Raw genomic sequence first — 18,454 nt, forward strand, 5'->3', positions numbered from 1 at the left:
CCACAAACCAAAAGGGACAAGGTATAGAATACAGATAACCTACACAACTTACCTGTTGACAAATAGTTGGGCTCAAGGACAGGATGCTCTCTTGGGTCTGTACTTTTCAGCTTTAGCCATCCTATACTTGTACTTCGCATAGGTCCAACATGAACCTGCAACAGCCCCCAAAGAAGATATGAAATAAGCTATCAGGATGTTCTTTCTAAATTAATACAGTTTTAAAAACTGACTTCTCTATAAGTTGTCCATAGTACATCTGAATACAAGAACCTCAGCTCCGGAACAGTTAATCCCTAACCCACAACGCAGACAAAACATCCTCCTCAAATCACCCCACTGCCAAACAAACCACCATACAAAAACAGGAGGCAATACATGTGCACCCTCAAAAACAATATCCAGGGACATCTCCTCCCTCAATCATTCCACCTTCCCCTAACTCAGCAGGCGGCAGCAAGGTCCCTTTTCGCCTTTTCTGAAGAATTTTGAGGTGAGGCTGTGAGGCCTCCACCTTCTTTCTTTCCTTTCTTATGAAAAATTATTACTATTAATATAATTATATTATTTATTTATATTTCACCTTTTTCCCAGTCTGTTCTAAAATAGAACAAGATGTCCTGATTCCACATGCAGCCCAGAAGCATTAATGGGAAGGGGAAGTAAAGAGAATAGAGCATGTGCAGACCTGTGGGTCTCTTTGTAGTCAACCCAGCCACAGACGAAAATAAAAGAGAGTCTGCAAAAATGATTTTTTAAAAAATTAAAAACCCTGAAGTGACAGGGAATCCCACTGGGCACCAACAAAAATATCTGATGGATACAATGGCATCTGTGGGTGCCATGTTGAGGGGTACCATGAAAGAGAAATGGTCTGATTTAGATCTTTCTCTGCTGTTTTACTATGACAGAGTGATTACCAAGGATGCTGAAGGACATAATCTGATTTTTCTATTTACAGTGGTACCTTGGGTTACAAACGCTTCAGGTTACAGACTCCGCTAACCCGGAAGTAGTACCTTGGGTTAAGAAGTTTGCTTCAGGATAAGAACAGAAATCGTGCAGTGGCGGCGTAGCAGTTCCCATTAGCTAAAGTGGTACCTCAGGTTAAGAACGGACCTCCAGAACGAATTAAGTTCTTAACCAGAGGTACCACTGTATATGCTACAGGTAAAATGGAATTATGGCAGCACAATTTTTCAGGTAGTACTTTTGTTTCTTCATAATTAGTGTTCTTGTACCACTCACTTGGTAAGCTTCCAGTTGAGAAGCAACACGTCCATGATCAATCACCTGAGAAGGGAGGAAGTGGAACTGAATATCTGGATGAGAAACTCCAGGTCGACTTCTGATAAATCCCCCAGACTCTAGATGAGCAGTGGCTCCGTCACCTGAAGAATGGAAATACCATAGGGGAGATTCAGAAATTGTGCAATGGGGAAGAGAATTTTGTTTTTTATAAAAAAAACCAGTTCCGGCTGAGAGAAAGCATATTCCTGGCAATATCCTTTCTGAAGGCTTCTGAGGGATAGACTCCTCCGTGTGGAGGTAGAAGACGCAGTTGGAGGGGAACACGTGGAAGAAACCACGAGTTATCTTGATGCTAATGCATGGATCCTGGACAGCCGTGTTCTCAGAAGAAAGCCCCACTAAAGTCAGTAAGATTACCAGTAACTGACAAACTAAGAGCAGGCAGGAGGAAGGTGGTTAGAAGAGGCAGCCAGCCAGCCTAGTAATCCACTGTCTCCATCACTGCTTAGGATAAAGAATCAGCAGGGATAAGGTGGTGGCGGCAGATCGCAATGCCAGCTGACTGCCACTTCTGACCACCTTCCTGCAGGGCTCCACCTACCAGGTCACCCCTTTGTCCTGCTTGGCTGCATCAGCATGAGAAGGAATGGGAAAGGTCTCGTGGGTTATTGGGGTGAGGAGGAGGGTGTTGGCAAGGGCTAGATGTAGGGGTTGGGCATGCTGTTAGGGACTGGCAAGGTCCAGGGGTGGGGAGTTGTCAAGGTGTGTGTGTGGGGGGTCTGGTGAGGGAATCTTGGTAAAGGGTATAGGTGGGGTTGGTGAATGAAAAGGTTAGTGGGGGTCCTGGTATAGATAAAATGTGTTTACTGGTCAAAGGTTTCTCTAATCAGAGTGCTCACAGGTATGTACATTCACTTGGATAGCCCCTTTTTATTTCAAAAGCCAATTTGCTATCCCTATCTAACAGCATCACATGACACTATTTTAAGTCCTACCTGTACATTTCCAGAACCATTCAAGCCCAATCTTGACCATCTGAAGAGGCTTTTGTGCTTTATACAATGTTACAGGTTGAGTGCATTTCTGTTGTACATACACTTCTAAATGATCTTGAAGATTCTGGCCAACTCCTAGTAAAAACAACAACAACAAAACTGCCAACATTATAGAAATAAGTACAGCTTGGATTCTAAGATAAGGTAACTTAAGGAACAACATGGGGGTAAAGTTTTCCATCACTCCCTGTAGCTGACTAACTTCCTTTAGTTAACTTATCTTAGATTCCAAGGCAAGCAGTTGATCAGTGTAAGCAGAACTATATTCAACCCAAACATAGTATTGGACACACACCTGAAAGGTTGCAGACAACAGGAATTCCTAATTTTTTTAGGTCATCTGCATTTCCAACTCCAGACAGCATAAGTAACTGTGGGGAATTTATGGCACCTCCACTTAAAATAACTTCTTTACTAGCAAAAACCTGAAATAAAAGAAAGCTAATTGTTAATGAATATATTTTTGATACAATAAAATCAGTATTTCAAAACAACCTTTCAGAGAGCAGCTGGGTGATAAATGTCAATTTCCATACAATTTGTGTTAGGCCAGACAGATGAGTCTAGACAGTCAGCTGGACCTGACTGTTTGACAAACACACAGGATGTAACCGGTTGTGCATTCACATAAACGATACTCATCTATATATTCTTATCACAATATCAAATGTTTATCTTGCATATAAACAACACATAAAGTGTAATAATATATACGGAAGTCCCAATAGATCAGTTCATTCATAAAGACCAAATATCTGGTAGTTTCTGTTCCACATATGTTCATAAAGTCCATATTGGAGCCTACTACAGTTCTACAGAGTTGACAAGGATTTCTGGAATAATGCCTTGTTTCGCTCTCATGGGCTTCATCAGTGGTACGTGTTCATATGTAGTATATCAAAGTTTCATTTGTCCCAGTGTAACTACTTCAAGCAGCACAGCAGCCTTGCTATAATTCTGCTGCAGTAACATTTTATTTTTATTGCAACTAAAAATCTATTACCTTTCCAGAAATTTCTTTCTGGATAGGAAATTTAAATCTTACCTTTTTCTTTTCTCCATTTTTAACATACTCAATGCCAATGGCTTTGGTCCCTTCAAACAAAATTTTTGTAACAAGTGTACTGTCTTCTGCAGACAAGTTTGGGCGTGGCAATGCAGGGCGAAGGTACGCACTAGCTGTGCTCCATCTTTGACCTACAAAATATGGGTTTACATATTACAGAAGTAACCAAAATAATCTATGCCCTTTCAGAGCTACAGAAATGACTTTCTTGCTGTTTTGAAATTCTGCATTTGTTCTTCTCCTTTAAAATAACTGCTCCAATCCAGCAACATGCAATCTATTAACTTGCCCACTGGAATAAGTTTACACACACACACACACACACATATCTCCCATACATAATATGGAAGGGGGGGGACACCCTGCTGGGCAGGGCGCTGTGTGAATTTATCATTTCTGCCCCTAACTGAAGTTCTGCCTCAATCTATAGAATCACAAATATAACACTCTATGCCTATTGCTGTACTCTTAATCCCACCCGACTCCAAAAACTGACAGTGCTGATCACCTTTGCTGGGGGCAAGGGAAGGGTTCGAATAGTAGTTGTGTGGACCGGGTGCATAATACCTTGCAAGAGAGAGAGAGAGAGAGAGAGAGAGAGAGAGAGAGAGACTGTCTACATTTAAGAATTAAATGCAAATCAAGTGGTTAAAAGTGCTGTCAAAGATTATTCTAGAAATTTAGTGGGTGCAAAAGATGGCCATCAGTTGGCATTCTCATTCAGCCAGAAAAACTAATTTCAGTAAACTGACAAATCAGTTCTACTGAAGTGAATGCTTTCTGCAGATTGGTTTCCATAGTAATTCCATTATAGATCATTTAATCCAAGTCAACAAGCCATGTTTACCAGAAGAGAGGCAAATTAGATACCTTTGTGTGGTTATTGTTGCTGTTTCACACTCATTTCTGGCTTCCCTAACTAACCCCACAACTTCTTATAAATATTATGTTGAATTAAAAAAAAGAATGTAAGACCCTGCCGGATCAGACAAATGGCCCATCTGGTCTAACATCCTGTTCTCACAGTGGTCATGTATTTGGCTTGCAAGTTGGATTCAAGCACAAGAGCACTCTTCCCCACCCTCTAGTTTCCAGAAACTGGTATTCCAGAAGCACTGCTGCCTCAAACTGTGGAGGCAGAGCATTGGCTTCATGTCTAGCAGCCATCAACAGCCCTCTCCTCCATGAATTTGTCTAATCCTCTTTGAAAGTGTTGGTGGCCATCACTGCCTCCTGTGGGAGCAAGTTCCATGGTTTAAATATGCACTGTGTGAAGAAATAACAGAATGCATAAAATAAACACACTTTGCAAATATACATAGCATAAAAAGATCAGCAGCAATGATCAAACTGTCTTTTGGATAAACTTGTCCATCATTAGTGATTTTACTGAGAAATCCTTGGCAAACTTCCAAGGAATCTCAGGGCTTCACGGCAGTTTCAAAAACAATTGTGATTATCCATGTAGAATGATTATTATTATTTGGTAAATAGACAAGTTTACAAACATTATTTGAAGGCTAACCTTTGTGTATTGTCATATCCATCCAACCAAAGCCTTCTTGTTGAAAGCCATTCATATCCTCTGTGAAGGGGTACCCAGCTTGTTGCGCTGCATCCAAAAATGCACGGTGAAGAGGGTTTTTTGTTTTTCCCCTGGACACATTAAGTGGGCCATTCCCACCTCGATACAAATCAGCACCCAGCTCATGTGTCTGTGCTTTCTTAAAATACGGCAAACAAAACTCATAATCCCATCCAACAGCCCCTTCCTTGCTCCACCTGTTGTAATCCTCTGCGTGGCCCCGAATATACACCATAGCATTGAGGGATGATGATCCCCCCCACACTCTTCCTCTGGGCCAATACATAATTCGATTATCCATGTGCTTCTGTGGTGTTGTGTGGTAATACCAGTTATATTTCTCATCACATAGGTTGTAGGTTAGTGCAGCGGGCATATGGATCTTCCACAGCAATTGCTTGCTATCCAAAATGGTATCTTTTGGCCCGGCTTCCAGGAGTTTAACAGTGCTGTGAGGATCTTCTGTCAATCGGTTGGCTAATACACATCCTGCAGATCCAGCTCCAACAATTACATAACTGAAAGAGTCCACATTCTTGGCACTAACTTGAGATAAAGCTCGTGAAGTGTTCAGTTGTTGTCCACTGAAGGCTTTGGAATTTTTCAGCATATGTTTTCCAATTAATAATGTTCCTACTCTATGCATTTGGCAGGCAAAACCACATTTTAGAAATTCTTTGAGTAAATAAGACATGTTTTCCTCCGTGGATCTTCTGGTATACACAATATAGGTTCAAATACTTTAACCTAGAAAAAAAAAATCTCAATAATTGAAATGTATGACTCAAATAGATAAATCTTAACAAACAGGTTTGTAAATATGTGGTCTGAATCATAGAATTAAGCCCTAATACTGTTGTAGTAGAAACAAAAACATGGTCAGTTGCAGGGCTATCCTGTTGATAACTTTCCAGACATGTAACTATATTAGTCTGTTGCAGCAAAAACAACAGAGTGTCTTAAAGACTAGCAAATTATTGTGGCACAAGCGCTTTGGAATATCTTTGGCATATCACCCACTTCATCAGCTCCACCTGGTACCAGCTCCAACTGGTACGCAGGCTGAGACCCTACCTGCCCGCCGACTGTCTCACCAGAGTGGTGCATGCTCTAGTTATCTCCCACTTGGACTACTACAATGTGCTCTACGTGGGGCTACTTTTGAAGGTGACCCAGAAACTACAACTAATTCAGAACGCGGCAGCTAGACTGGTGACTGGGGGCAGCCGCTGAGACCACATAACACCTGTCTTGAAAGACCTACATTGGCTCCCAGTACGTTTCCGAGCACAATTCAAAGTGTTGGTGTTGACCTTTAAAGCCCTAAACGGCCTCGGCCCAGTATACCTGAAGGAGCGTCTCCACCCCCATCATTCTGCCCGGACGCTGAGGTCCAGCGCCGAGGGCCTTCTGGCGGTTCCCTCATTGCGAGAAGTGAGGTTACAGGGAACCAGGCAGAGGGCCTTCTCGGCAGTGGCGCCCGCCCTGTGGAACGTCCTCCCATCAGATGTCAAAGAGATAAACAACTACCTGACATTCAGAAGACATCTGAAGGCAGCCCTGTTCAGGGAAGTTTTTAAGGTGTGACATCTTAGTGTATTTTTGGTCTTTGTGGAAGCCACCCAGAGTGGCTGGGAAAACCCAGCCAGATGGGCGGGGTACAAATAACAAATTATTATTATTATTATTATTATTCATCAAATCCAAGACTCTTTGTTTTCAATGCCAGGATGTATGTGTTATCACCAACAGTGATTTTGTGAATAGCCCGTTAATGGTGTAACTATCTTTTTTAATTTTTTTAATTAATTTTCCACATTTATAAGAGAAATAACATACAAAACACAAAAGAAAACACATTACAATACTAGAGAAAAAGAGGAAAAAAATAAAAACACTTCTTACTTCTAAAACCTAATTTAACTTTCATTGTTAACTGACTTCCTCAAATCCCCCCTAACTGAATTTCATTGTATCACCTTGTAACAGTTCTCCAATATCATATTTCTAATAAAATTTACTTCTTCAATTTACTATCCTCTTGTTAATGGTGTAATTATCACTGTCTGCACTTCCGGCATTTCATTTTCCTCTTATCTCATTGTTTGCAGTCCTACCCCCACCCCCAGCCCACCCCACTGTGTATATGAGAGCTTCTGAGGGAGTTGTCATAGTGTGAGCAAAATGGTGCAAATGCAGACGGTTCAGTTAATATGTTGGACCCAAACTGTACTGGGCTTTAAAGGTTAAAACCAGTACTTTAAACTCAATCCAGAAACAAACTAGAAAGCAGTGCAATCAATGTAACGTAGGTGTCACTGGTACCATACTCCCATCAGGGCTCTGGCAGCTGCATTGTGAACCAGCTGAAAATGTAGAGTGTATTACAGGAGTCTAGTGTAGACTTGCCCAGAACAGAGTTCCTCAAACCGGTCCACGGGCCAGATCCAGTCAGCCACGGTCCTGAACCCAGCCCGCCCAGCTGATCGCTCCAGACCTGCCCCCCTCAGCAAGGCCCAAACTCAGAAGCGGGTGGGCGGGAAGAGCCCTGAGGTAAAAGCACATGTAACAAAGCCCTGGTAACACGGTTGCTACCTCTGGTGCTAGCAGCTTGGTAACAGCGCACTGCCCCTTTAAGCCGCCGGAGGGCAGGACGGCAGCGAAGGAACCCTTTCCACGCCAGCCCTTACCCTCCTCCCTTCCCCTCAGGCTGGCTCCGTTGCTCAGCTTTTTTTTTTTTTTTTTTGGAAAGCCAAAGTTGTTCACCTTGGGGGAGGGCATTGACCCCACAATTGACCAGTACAGTGATACCTCAGGTTACATACGCTTCAGGTTACAGACTCCGATAACCCAGAAATAGTGCTTCAGGTTAAGAATTTTGCTTCAGGATGAGAACAGAAATTGTGCTCTGACGGCGTGGCGGCAGCAGGAGGCCCCATTAGCTAAAGTGGTGCTTCAGGTTAAGAACAGTTTCAGGTTAAGAACAGACCTCCGAAACGAATTAAGTACTTAACCCGAGTACCACTGTAGATCCCAATCGACCTGTTGGACATGCCTGGTCTAAGAGAGGTCTAAGAGAACAGGATAACATCTCTCACTGGGCCATTTTCTGGTGTAAGTCATCATCCAGAATGAAAAAAGCCAATTGCCATTCCATCAATGGCTCTGAAGCCACACTGAAATACAGTGGTACCTTGGGTTACAGACGCTTCAGGTTAGGATTCTCCGCTAACCCAGAAATAGTACCTTGGGTTAAGAACTTTGCTTCAGGATGAGAACATAAATCGTGCAGCGGCGGCAGAAGGCCCCATTAGCTAAAGTGGTACCTCAGGTTAAGAACAGTTTCAGGTTAAGAACGGACCTCCAGAACGAATTACCGTATTTTTCGCCCTATAGGACGCACTTTTCCCCCTCCAAAAAGAAGGGGAAATGTGTGTGTGTCCTATGGGGCGAATGCAGGCTTTCGCTGAAGCCTGGAGAGCGAGAGGGGTCGGGGCGCACCGACCCCTCTCGCTCTCCAGGCTTCAGGAAGCTGTCCACAAGCCTTGGGAGCCCGCAGGAGTTCCTGCCGGGCTCCCAAGGCTTGCAGACAGCAGCCTGCAGCCCGAAACCAGAGGAGCGCAGTGGAGCGCGCCCCGGGCTTCGGGCAGCTCTCCGCAAGCCTGGGAAAACCAGCGCGAGTTCCCGCCGAGCTCCCAAGGCTTGCGGATAGCAGTCTGTTCTGGGGGCTGGGGTTGGGGGAAGCTTGGGCTTCCCCCGCCCCAGACTCATGCCTGGGGGAAAAATAATTTCCCCCCCTTTATTCCCCCCCCCAAAAAAAACCTAGGTGCACCCTATGGGCTGGTGCGCCCTATGGGGCAAAAAATACGGTAAGTTCTTAACCCAAGGTACCACTGTAGATTCATAGAATCAACATAATCCAATACTATCTGGTGTTAGAAGACCACCGCCCACTCCAATACCTTGTTCAAAAATGGCAAATTAGAGACTGGATGGTAATTCTCCAGTGCCACTGGATCTAAATTTGGTTATTTTAGGAGTGGGTTAACATGCATATTTTAAATTGTGTGCCAAGTACTCAGAAAACTATTGCCAATTCCTCCAAGTTCTAATCTACAACAAGGCTCTCTTATTATTGACACAGCTAAGATATTTCTGTAGCTTTGTCAGAGCTACATAATCTCAGACGTTGTCTATTTCACAGAACAGAATTTGTGTACAGTGAAAGTAGAGGATCATTCTGAGGGCTAATAATAATGGAAGGGTTGGAATGTTTTATAATAAATATGAAAAATGAAAAATGAAAAAATATGAAAAAATGAAAAAATAATGTTACTTTAAATGAGTACAAGTTACTGCAACTATGATGGTTGAACTTGATTTCATGGTTTGTTCTTCAAGGTAATCTAGATAACTAGGTTTTTTGAGGGACTAGGGATATTTTACAGAGAACTTTCAGCACCCTCAAAGCTACGTCCTGGTTTCCTAGACCTAGACAGTCAAACAAACATTTTCAACTTGCTAAGTTCCTAGCTGAGGAAAGCTTCTGAGAATCTTTCAGTCTTATTTTGGCAGGAATCACCATTCTCAACACACTAAATGGGAGTGTGATGATGCCAGCCTACTTCTTTTCCTGTAGACAAATATAGTCTAACCTAACTTTCCGACTTCCTTTTGCCCCTCTTATTTTGAGCAGAGTCCTAATATAGTATGTAAGCATCGTGTAAAAAGTCTCCATGTGTTTATTTGGAGCTGTTTTGCCTGGCCCACTGCAAGTCACGGGCATGCCGCTGACCTTTAATGATGGAGGAAGAAGTCCAGGAAGAATGCTCACACATAGTCTTCCACATGATTGAGCTCCCTATCCCTGATCCCACAGACACCTATTCACAAGCAACTGTTCCACAGAATCACAGAATTGTAGAATTGAAAGAGATCCCCAAGAGTCATCTAGTATAGACATTTAGTGGGTGAGCCCTGTGGCAAGCTCAAATATCTTTTTAAGCATTTTGGATGCATATTTTGGGTGTAAGTGGTATTAGCGGATAGTCTATGGAATCAGGCACATCTGCAATAAACTTATGGTGAGAAAGAGGCTTACAACGCTATCAAGGGACAACTTTAAAATACAGTGGTACCTCGGGTTAAGTACTTAATTCGTTCCGGAGGTCTGTTCTTAACCTGAAACTGTTCTTAACCTGAAGCACCACTTTAGTTAAGGGGCCGCCGCAGCACGATTTCTGTTCTCATCCTGAAGCAAAGTTCTTAACCCGAGGTACGACTTCTGGGTTAGCGGAGTCTGTAGCCTGAAGCATATGTAACCTGAAGTGTATGTAACCCGAGGTACCACTGTAGGTTTAAATGAGGGGCATCCCTCGGAAACAAAGACACTTGAAAAATATGGAAATAGTCTGTGTGGAGGTAGTAATGCTTCTGAATAGCAGTTATTTGAAACTGAAGGAAAAGGGAGTGCTTGGGTGTTTGCAGGTTTCCCACTGGTATCTGGCTGGCAATTGTGAGAACAAGGTGCTGGATTAGAGGGCTATAGGCCTTGGCCCAGTATACCTGAAGGAGTGTCTCCACCCCCATCGTTCAGCCTGGATGCTCCGAGGGCCTTCTGGTGGTTCCCTCCCTGTGAGAAGTGAGGTTACAGGGAACCAGGCAGAGGGCCTTCTCAGTAGTGGCGCCTGCCCTGTGGAACGCCCTCCCACCAGATGTCAAGGAAATAAACAGATACCTGACTTTTAGAAGACAACTGAAGGCAACCCTGTTTAGAGAAGTTTTTAATTATTAATGTTTATCATATTCTTACTACAGTGGTACCTCGTGTTACATACGCTTCAGGTTACATACGCTTCAGGTTACAGACTCCGATAACCCAGAAATAGTGCTTCAGGTTAAGAACTTTGCTTCAGGATGAGAACAGAAATCACGCTCTGGCGGCGCGGCGGCAGCAGGAGGCCCCATTAGCTAAAGTGGTACCTCAGGTTAAGAACATTTTCAAGTTAAGAACGGACCTCTGGAACAAATTAAGTAATTAAGCAATTAAGTACCACTGTATTCTGTTGGGAGCCACCCAGAGTGGCTTGGGAAACCCAGTCTGATGGGTGTGGTATCAGTAATAAATTATGATTATATTATTATAGGTCGGGTCCTGCAGGGCTCTTTTGTTCAGATGCCAACAAAGGACCTGAGCAAGCAAACTTGCTTTCTTCTGCGCAGTGCAAAAGGGTGGGGGGGGGGTTAGGGGAGAGAAATACCTACAGCAGAGTCGAGGCACCCAAATGAAGAAAAACCCCGCTGTCATCCACCTCCCTTTAACACCTGCTGCCTTACTGGAAAGTTCTCAAGGATCTGGCCCACACTTGTGAAGGCCTGCGTCGTGCTTCCTTGATCTGTTCCGGACCTTGCGAGGAACCTGCTGAGGGAGCCAGCAAGTCTGCTGTTGACTGGGATCATACGGGGCTGGAATGAGATAATATTTCCCAGCCAGAGGCTTACTTTTTATATATATACTGTATAGGGGGTGGCTGGTCACGTAAAGAGCAGCAGGCAGGAGAGCCTGGAAGCGGGGCGGGGCGAGGGGCGAGCAAAGAGCGCGTTTCTGAGGCGACTCCCGCCACCCAAAGCCACCCCGCTCGCTCGGCCTACACCCCCTTTTTTCCCGCCTTCGTAACGGCCCTTCTCTCTCCCAACCGCAGTCTCGCCGACTTGGGCCAGGCTCGTGGTTGTTGTTTTCTCCTCCAGCCACTTTACTTTACCCACTCACACAAACCGAAGTTCGTTCACTCGTCCCCGAAAGCACCGGCGCCTCCGCCGTCTCTGCAGCTTCCCTCACTCATCCGCCACCCCGCGCACCCTTTCCTTCTCCGTTGCGCAGCCGCGCAACTTTTTTGACGGGGGCTGACGGGCACTTGGCAAGTCCAAAGAGCAGGCAGGCAGGCAGGCATTGGAAAGGGGCGTGTTCCTAAAGGGGGCTGGCCGGCTGGACCCTTGTACAAAATATATACAAATATATATACAGTATACACACACACACACAGCCCCCCCTTCAGGAACACGCCCCTTTCTATTGCATGCCATTCGCAGGCTGCCTGATTGCAACTGGGACTTGCCAAGTCCAAATGAAAAACTCCTCTCTCGGTCGCGCACTTGGGAAATCGGTCCAAGTGCCCCTTGGACTCGCTCTGTGTGGGAAGAAGAAGAGCCCGGCCTCACCGCTCGTCTCTCTCTCTCGGCGAGGGGGAGGGACAAAAGCGCGCCGAATGAATGGCGCCCTTGTGTCCCTGAGTTGCAGTTAGCCCGCAGCAGAAAACATCTCAGCATGCCGTGCAGGTTTTTCCAGATCGCATCTGGTTTCTTTCGACGCTTCCGTCTCCCTTCCCCCGCTTTTCTTCTATATCAGCGTGGCAGGGGTGATATAAATATAGCCGCTTCCTAGGAAAGAGTTATTTGACTTTAGGAGTTCCACAGAAAAGGAAGCGCGCTTCAGCTGTAACTTGAAAAGGATTAAACGACACACACGTGGGCAATCATACCTTGTGCTGCGTTGCTTTCCTGAAAACTATGCTTCCATAAATTGTTTCCCTCGCGTTACACCACTTCCTTCTCTGACCGCTGTTGTCCAAGAGGTAATGCGAAGACCCCATATCTCCTGTTCTACTCAAGCCTCCAGCGGTTTGGGTGAAACACTGAACTAGATGACTTAGATTGAACCATCGAATTGTAGAGTTGGAAGGGATCCTGAGGGTCATCTAGTCTAACCCCCGGCAATGAAGGAATCTCGACAAGCATTTCCTCATCCCAATTTGAAATCATACTGGACTGCTTAACTTTAGCAAACGTGATAGCTGTTTTATTGCTGCTGCTGCTGCACCACCAGCCTTAGCCAAAAAATCAGTTTTATTTGCATATTGAAACATGAAAAGTTACGGGAAAGGTGATACACACAAAAAATACACTTCATAGGCGTTTTACAAAGCATTTAATCTAGGGTCTCCTCAACTAGTTCGGAAACAACTCCTTTGTGCTTCTTTTCCCTTTGTAAAATGGAGCTCCAATTTCTTGTTACTGCATGCAATTTAACTCTTTCAGATATGTTTTGGGAAAATTTACATATAGTGTTAGATTTAAGTTTCATTTAGATACCATAGAAATCAATGGTACCAATTTTTCACACTGACGTCAGTGGGCTCTAAATTCTACTTAACCATCTGGATCTTTTCCAGCTGATAGTATTAGTGACAGCATCAGTAAATGAAATATTTTAATTTGGGAGTTGTTATTTCATTGCAAACTACTTTAAACAATACTGCTTTAAACAATCACGGTTTCCTCCAGAAATTCTTGGGAGTTGTAATTCGTTCAACATGCTAGGAATTGTTAGGAGACCCTCCTATTCCTGTCAGAGCTACTGGGAATGATAGTTAAACCATTCTGGGAATTGCTACTCTATGAGGGGAACAGGAGTCTCCTAACAACTCCTTAACTACAGCAGGGGTCAGCAAACTTTTTCAGCAGGGGGTCGGTCCACTGTCCCTCAGACCTTGTGGGGGGCCGGATTATATTTTTTTGGGGGGGAATGAACACATTCCTGTGCCCCACAAATAACCCAGAGATGCATTTTAAATAAAAGCACACATTCTACTCATGTAAAAACACGCTAATTCCTGGACTGTCCGAGGGGCGGATTTAGAAGGCAATTGGGCCGGATCCGGTCCCCGGGCCTTATTTTGCCTACCCATGATCTACAGCTACCAGGATTAGTGGTAGGGGAGCCATTACTAGGGCCCAATAGAGTATGGTTACCAGACATCCCCATGTCTGCCCCTGACAAAATCCATCCCCGGAATGTCCCCGGATTTCATTTAATGTCCCCGGATTTATACTTTAAGTGTTGTAGATTTATTAGTAGGGAATGAATGTTGCATGATTGGTTCAACAGCACAAGACACATTATATGGGGACTTCTGGTGAGGCAACATGGCGAGCACCATGGCAGCGAGCAGCTCCTGAAGCTACCAGGCTTGCTCTGGGCTGCTGAGACTGCTGCTGCCGCTGCCACTACTGAAGGGGAACCGGGGATGCCTGGCGCGTCAACTGGGAGAGCCATTGACACACACACACCCTACGCAACCCAAATCGAGCCAGGAGCAAGACCACCCGGTGAACTGCCTAGTGACGCTCCAGGGCCAGGAGAACCCTGGAGCCAATGCAAAAGGAAAGGGGAGAGGAGGAGGAGGAGGAGAGAGAAAGAAGGAGAAAAAAGAAAGAAGCCCCGACCTTGCTGCGCCGCTGCCGCTGAAGAGAAGAGATAGGAGAGCACTGGGAGGGCAAGGACATGTGGCCGAGCCTACCACAGAAGAGAAGATATTACTTATTAATTTTTTTAAATAACTTTTTTTTCTCTTATAAAAAAAAGGCATCCCCGGATTCATTGGAAAAAATCTGGTAACCTTACAATAGAGAGGAATGTCTGGCAGAGGCACAGGAAGAATAGCCAGAGGGCTATTCCACCATGTGTTTCAATGTTCCAGATCCCTTGTTTGTTTGTTTTTGTTTAAAATAAATCAGGCATGAAAGAGATAAAGATGGGAATAACATCTTGTCTCGTTTGGTCCTAACTGTATAGCTAGATCACTAGATTGCACTCAGTATCTGCAGTGTTGACACAGTCTCATGAAAGGAATCAGAATTACTTGATGGGAGTAATCAAATCACTCTTACATATTCAAATTTCAGTTGACTTTTAGTTTCCAAAGTAAAGTCTACATTAACAGATAAAAGTCAATGTACTCAGCGGTTATCTGTGATTGCGATGTTTATACTTCTAGCACCCAAATCTGCTAAACTTATTTAATGTAAATCTGGTAAACATCCAACTTTAAATGCACAGACTGTCCACATTGGGTGAAATTCAATCCCATTATTTCAAACTTAAGCTAAAAGTCAACAGAAATGTATTAATTAACTATTATAATAATATTGTTAACCAGTAACTATATCATCTCTTTCAAAGAATACCATTTATTTGTACTCTTTTTGAGTGATATAATTCTGCTGTATGCAATTTTTTTGCTGGCTCTCTTTATCATGGGATTATTTTGTACTGTGAAGCATGGGTGAATGGCTAAATTATATTAACTACTGTAAAATTCCAAGGCTTTGTTTCATAAGGTTGGGAACAAATACCTGAGCAAAGTAGCAGCCTTCCTCTAGGCAATATAGTTATGTTATGTAAAGAGTATATACAGTATTTTTGGTGTACGAGGAATCGAGGGGGGGGGGCTTGTCCCTCTCTCCTAGACATTTTATTGACCATGGACTTGCAACTCCTGTCCAGAAGCTGGTTTATGAATGGGCACATCTCTAAACATGCATATTGGAATTGGATGCGAGCACGATCTGGCTGCAACATCTGTCACCCTACTGATCTCCAGGGCTGATTTGACTGATCTGGCTGGTTATAGGCAGATGTCCCCTTCCTCCTTCACCACTCTATGTGCATCCCACCTGAAGCTGCACACACAGTGCAAGAGGACAATAATCCCAAACAAGAGTGTACTATTCAGTACATTCTTGGAATTTTGCTTGTATTGTTCTAACCGACCTGATACCAAAGGTTCGGGTAGGGAGCCGTGTTGGTCTGACGCAGTCGAAATAAAAATTATTTTTTTTAAAAAAATTATCCAGTAGCACCTTATTGCCCAACTAAGTTTGTTCTGGTATAAGCTTTGGTGTGCATGCACACTTCTTGAAGTTGTTCTATAAGGTGCTACTAGGCATTTTAATTATTTTTTAAAAAACTATTTTGATACCAAAGGGTTTGACTTGGCAACAACACATTCAAATAATTTTAGATCAACATAAAAGCACAGTTTGCTTTTATTTTTGTGAATGCATGTAAAAAACAACATTGATTGGGATTCACAGATCTTACTTCCAGTATGTAACTAAGATGACAGACCCAGCAAACTAAAGTCTGTGAATTCTTGCTTAGAGGAATTCAATATAAGATGGAACTTTATTTCAAACAAAAGAAGAGCAAAATGTTCTTTTTACATGACTCCTTCAGGGTCAAGGTTCAAAATTATGGCCTGTCATTTACAGGTAGGAACCAGTGATAGAGTACCTGTTTTGCATGCAGAAAGTGCCAAGTTAAGTCCTTGGCATTTCCAGTTACAAGGAGCACTAGCAGATGATGGGAAATACTTCTGACTCACCTTGAGGAGTGGCTGCCAGTCAGGGTAGACAATGTTGGACTAGATGGACAAATACTCTGACCTCATATATGGCACCTTCTTATGCTACTATGATGTTATTAGATAAGCATACCCAGGGTACAAACTATGTGCACCTCCCATTATTTCTGCATGGTGCAGAGGCATTTTTTAAATTGCCAGTTTCCTTGGAAAAATACATGGTAGCAAGATTCCCCCAATTACATTCCACGCATTAAGAAAATCACACCCGTGTCAATGATCAATGGCCCGAGTCTTATGTGTGTGCATGTACAAAATGACAGTGAGAAGTGATCCTTGTAAGGGCTGCCAAGTAGACTGTTGGTAAAATAAAAATAAAATAAAAGGGGGGGGGGAGGTTCTGGACGTATGGTGGCTCTTTTATACAGATATAGTGCACATACGGAATAAGCAGCATAGATAACTCTGAGACTTGCAGTTTTGTAATGCTTAAGCCTCAATACGCTCTGTGAAGGTTGTCATGCTTGTCTGTTACAGCAAACACACACCTAAAAACTTGTGCAGTAGCTTGCTGAGGTTAAGCAGATGTCAGCTCTTGGTCTCCCCAATTTAAGACCAGGGGCATACCCAGGGGTTGGTTAGGTTGGCCCCCGCTCAGGGTGCAGGCTCGCCCCCCCCCCCCCGCAAAAATCATGTTTCTTCACTTTGGCTTAGAGCAGCCAAACTATCCATGTACTCCCCAGGCACTCCTCTGATGCTTTGCTCAGCCAGGCACAAAGCACAGGCTCCTCTGGGCACCTTGGCGGAGGAATCTGGTCACTGGCGCAGCCCACTGCAGCAGCCCTGCAGGGGGCCCTCCCCAGTCACCACCAGTGCTGTTTTGAGTTTATGATCCATAGGAGCCAACTCCTAGGGGCCAAGGTAACGTCAGCACCCCCACTAAAACAATTGAGGGGCCAGGGCCTCCCAAAGTTGATGAGCATTGCCACTGAAATGTTGTGTGCGCTGTGTCATGTGCTCAGTTATGTGGGGCAGTGCTTATCTGCCCCTATTTTATGCAAGCTGGCACCCCTGTCCTGATCCATGGTCTCTCCTGGGTTTTGAGGTGCTGGTACAGCTCTTTGCCAAAGAAGGGGGGAGCACAGATACATCTCCTTACCAAGGGAACAAGAGATGAGGGGGTCTCTGATACAGAGGGTGCAAGGGAGCCAAGGTATGCTTCTGTCAAAGACCTGCCGGTTATCCGTTGCCATGCCCTTGCCCTAACAGTTTAATGATAGCCTTCAAAAACATTCCTCTTGCGGAACATAATTCAACAGCAATTTATAAGCTTTAATACTCCCCTCATGAAACATAACAGAGCAGCATTTTTCAAAAGGAACTTTATTGCAGGCTGCTGACTGGGGCGACAACTTGAATATATTATTGGGGACGGACGGACAGGTAAGCCCTGCGCCGCATAATTGATCACAAGAGGCATGTACACCATTTGAATGGCAATGGCCAATGCCGGATTTACGTATAAGCTAACCAAGCTATAACTTAGGGCCCCACTCTCTTGGTGCCCCCCCCAAATTTACCTGGATGTACCTTTCCAAAATATAAGATAAAAAACAAATAAAATAAAACCTACATACAGCAACAGTGTTTTGTGTTGTGTAGGCTCCTATTATGTAAGTAAGCCTGCTAGCCTGTTCCCTAAAATATCACTGGTTTGCTCATTTCTATATATAGGGTGCCCACATTCTGCATGGACTGGTTGCAACAATTACTTTGATCAAACACATATTTTATTATGTGCAAATGGCTTTAGATACCTATTAGGTCCATAAATTACCATATAGCATATAAAAACAGCGACAATTTGTTGTTCACAAAGGACAGCAGGACATATAAAGAGCCCCATTACCTTCAGTAGCTTAGGGCCTCATCAAACCTAAATCCGGCCCTGGCAATGGCCATCAACTGGGGGGGGTGGCCCCCTCAAATATTATTGGAGCGAAGGGACCCCCCTGGGCACTTTGGAGTTGCTGACCAATGACGGCAGATCAGACACTTAAAAAGAGAGAAAGAAAAACTGGCTCTTTGCTGCTCGCCTCTGAAAGACCGAGCAACGGCAACAAACAAGCTTGCACGTGGAAATAATGTCGGTCGCTTGGTTTTCATGAAGTCTCTAGCCCTGCAGGAAGGTGGGAGAGAGGGCTGGTACCAGAGGCGCTGAAGTGCTGGCTACTGCCTGCCTTGAAGCAACTAGTTGCTGGCTGACCGGAGGCCGGTGAGGGGCGGGGGCGAGGGG

At 44.3% G+C, this 18,454-nt stretch overlaps 1 protein-coding gene across 9 annotated transcripts in view; it reads right to left on the reverse strand.

The window, feature by feature from the left end:
- Nucleotides 1-12,914, reverse strand: part of CHDH (choline dehydrogenase) — a 101,826-nt gene extending 88,912 nt beyond the window's left edge. For 3 of the 9 annotated variants that reach the window (XR_014522468.1, XM_083489329.1, XM_083489330.1), the window contains exons 1-7: nt 11,727-12,425; nt 4,898-5,704; nt 3,352-3,503; nt 2,602-2,731; nt 2,247-2,381; nt 1,249-1,391; nt 53-155 (exon numbers count right to left, since the gene is read on the reverse strand). Coding sequence is in view for 7 of the 9 variants with exons in the window: in XM_083489329.1 (XP_083345455.1) it covers nt 53-155; nt 1,249-1,391; nt 2,247-2,381; nt 2,602-2,731; nt 3,352-3,503; nt 4,898-5,651 (1,417 nt within the window). In the remaining 2 variants the exon portion in view is untranslated. Of the gene's footprint in view, nt 1-52; nt 156-1,248; nt 1,392-2,246; nt 2,382-2,601; nt 2,732-3,351; nt 3,504-4,897; nt 5,705-11,221; nt 11,243-11,293; nt 11,423-11,726; nt 12,426-12,495 lie in introns of those variants that run through there. The other 6 variants (XR_014522469.1, XM_083489327.1, XM_083489325.1 and 3 more) reach the window with 5 other exon arrangements.
- Between the last annotated feature and the right edge of the window lie 5,540 nt (nt 12,915-18,454).

This window comes from Podarcis liolepis (genome assembly GCF_965112155.1).
Source record: "Podarcis liolepis genome assembly, chromosome: 2".
NCBI classification, from domain to species: domain Eukaryota; kingdom Metazoa; phylum Chordata; class Lepidosauria; order Squamata; family Lacertidae; genus Podarcis; species Podarcis liolepis.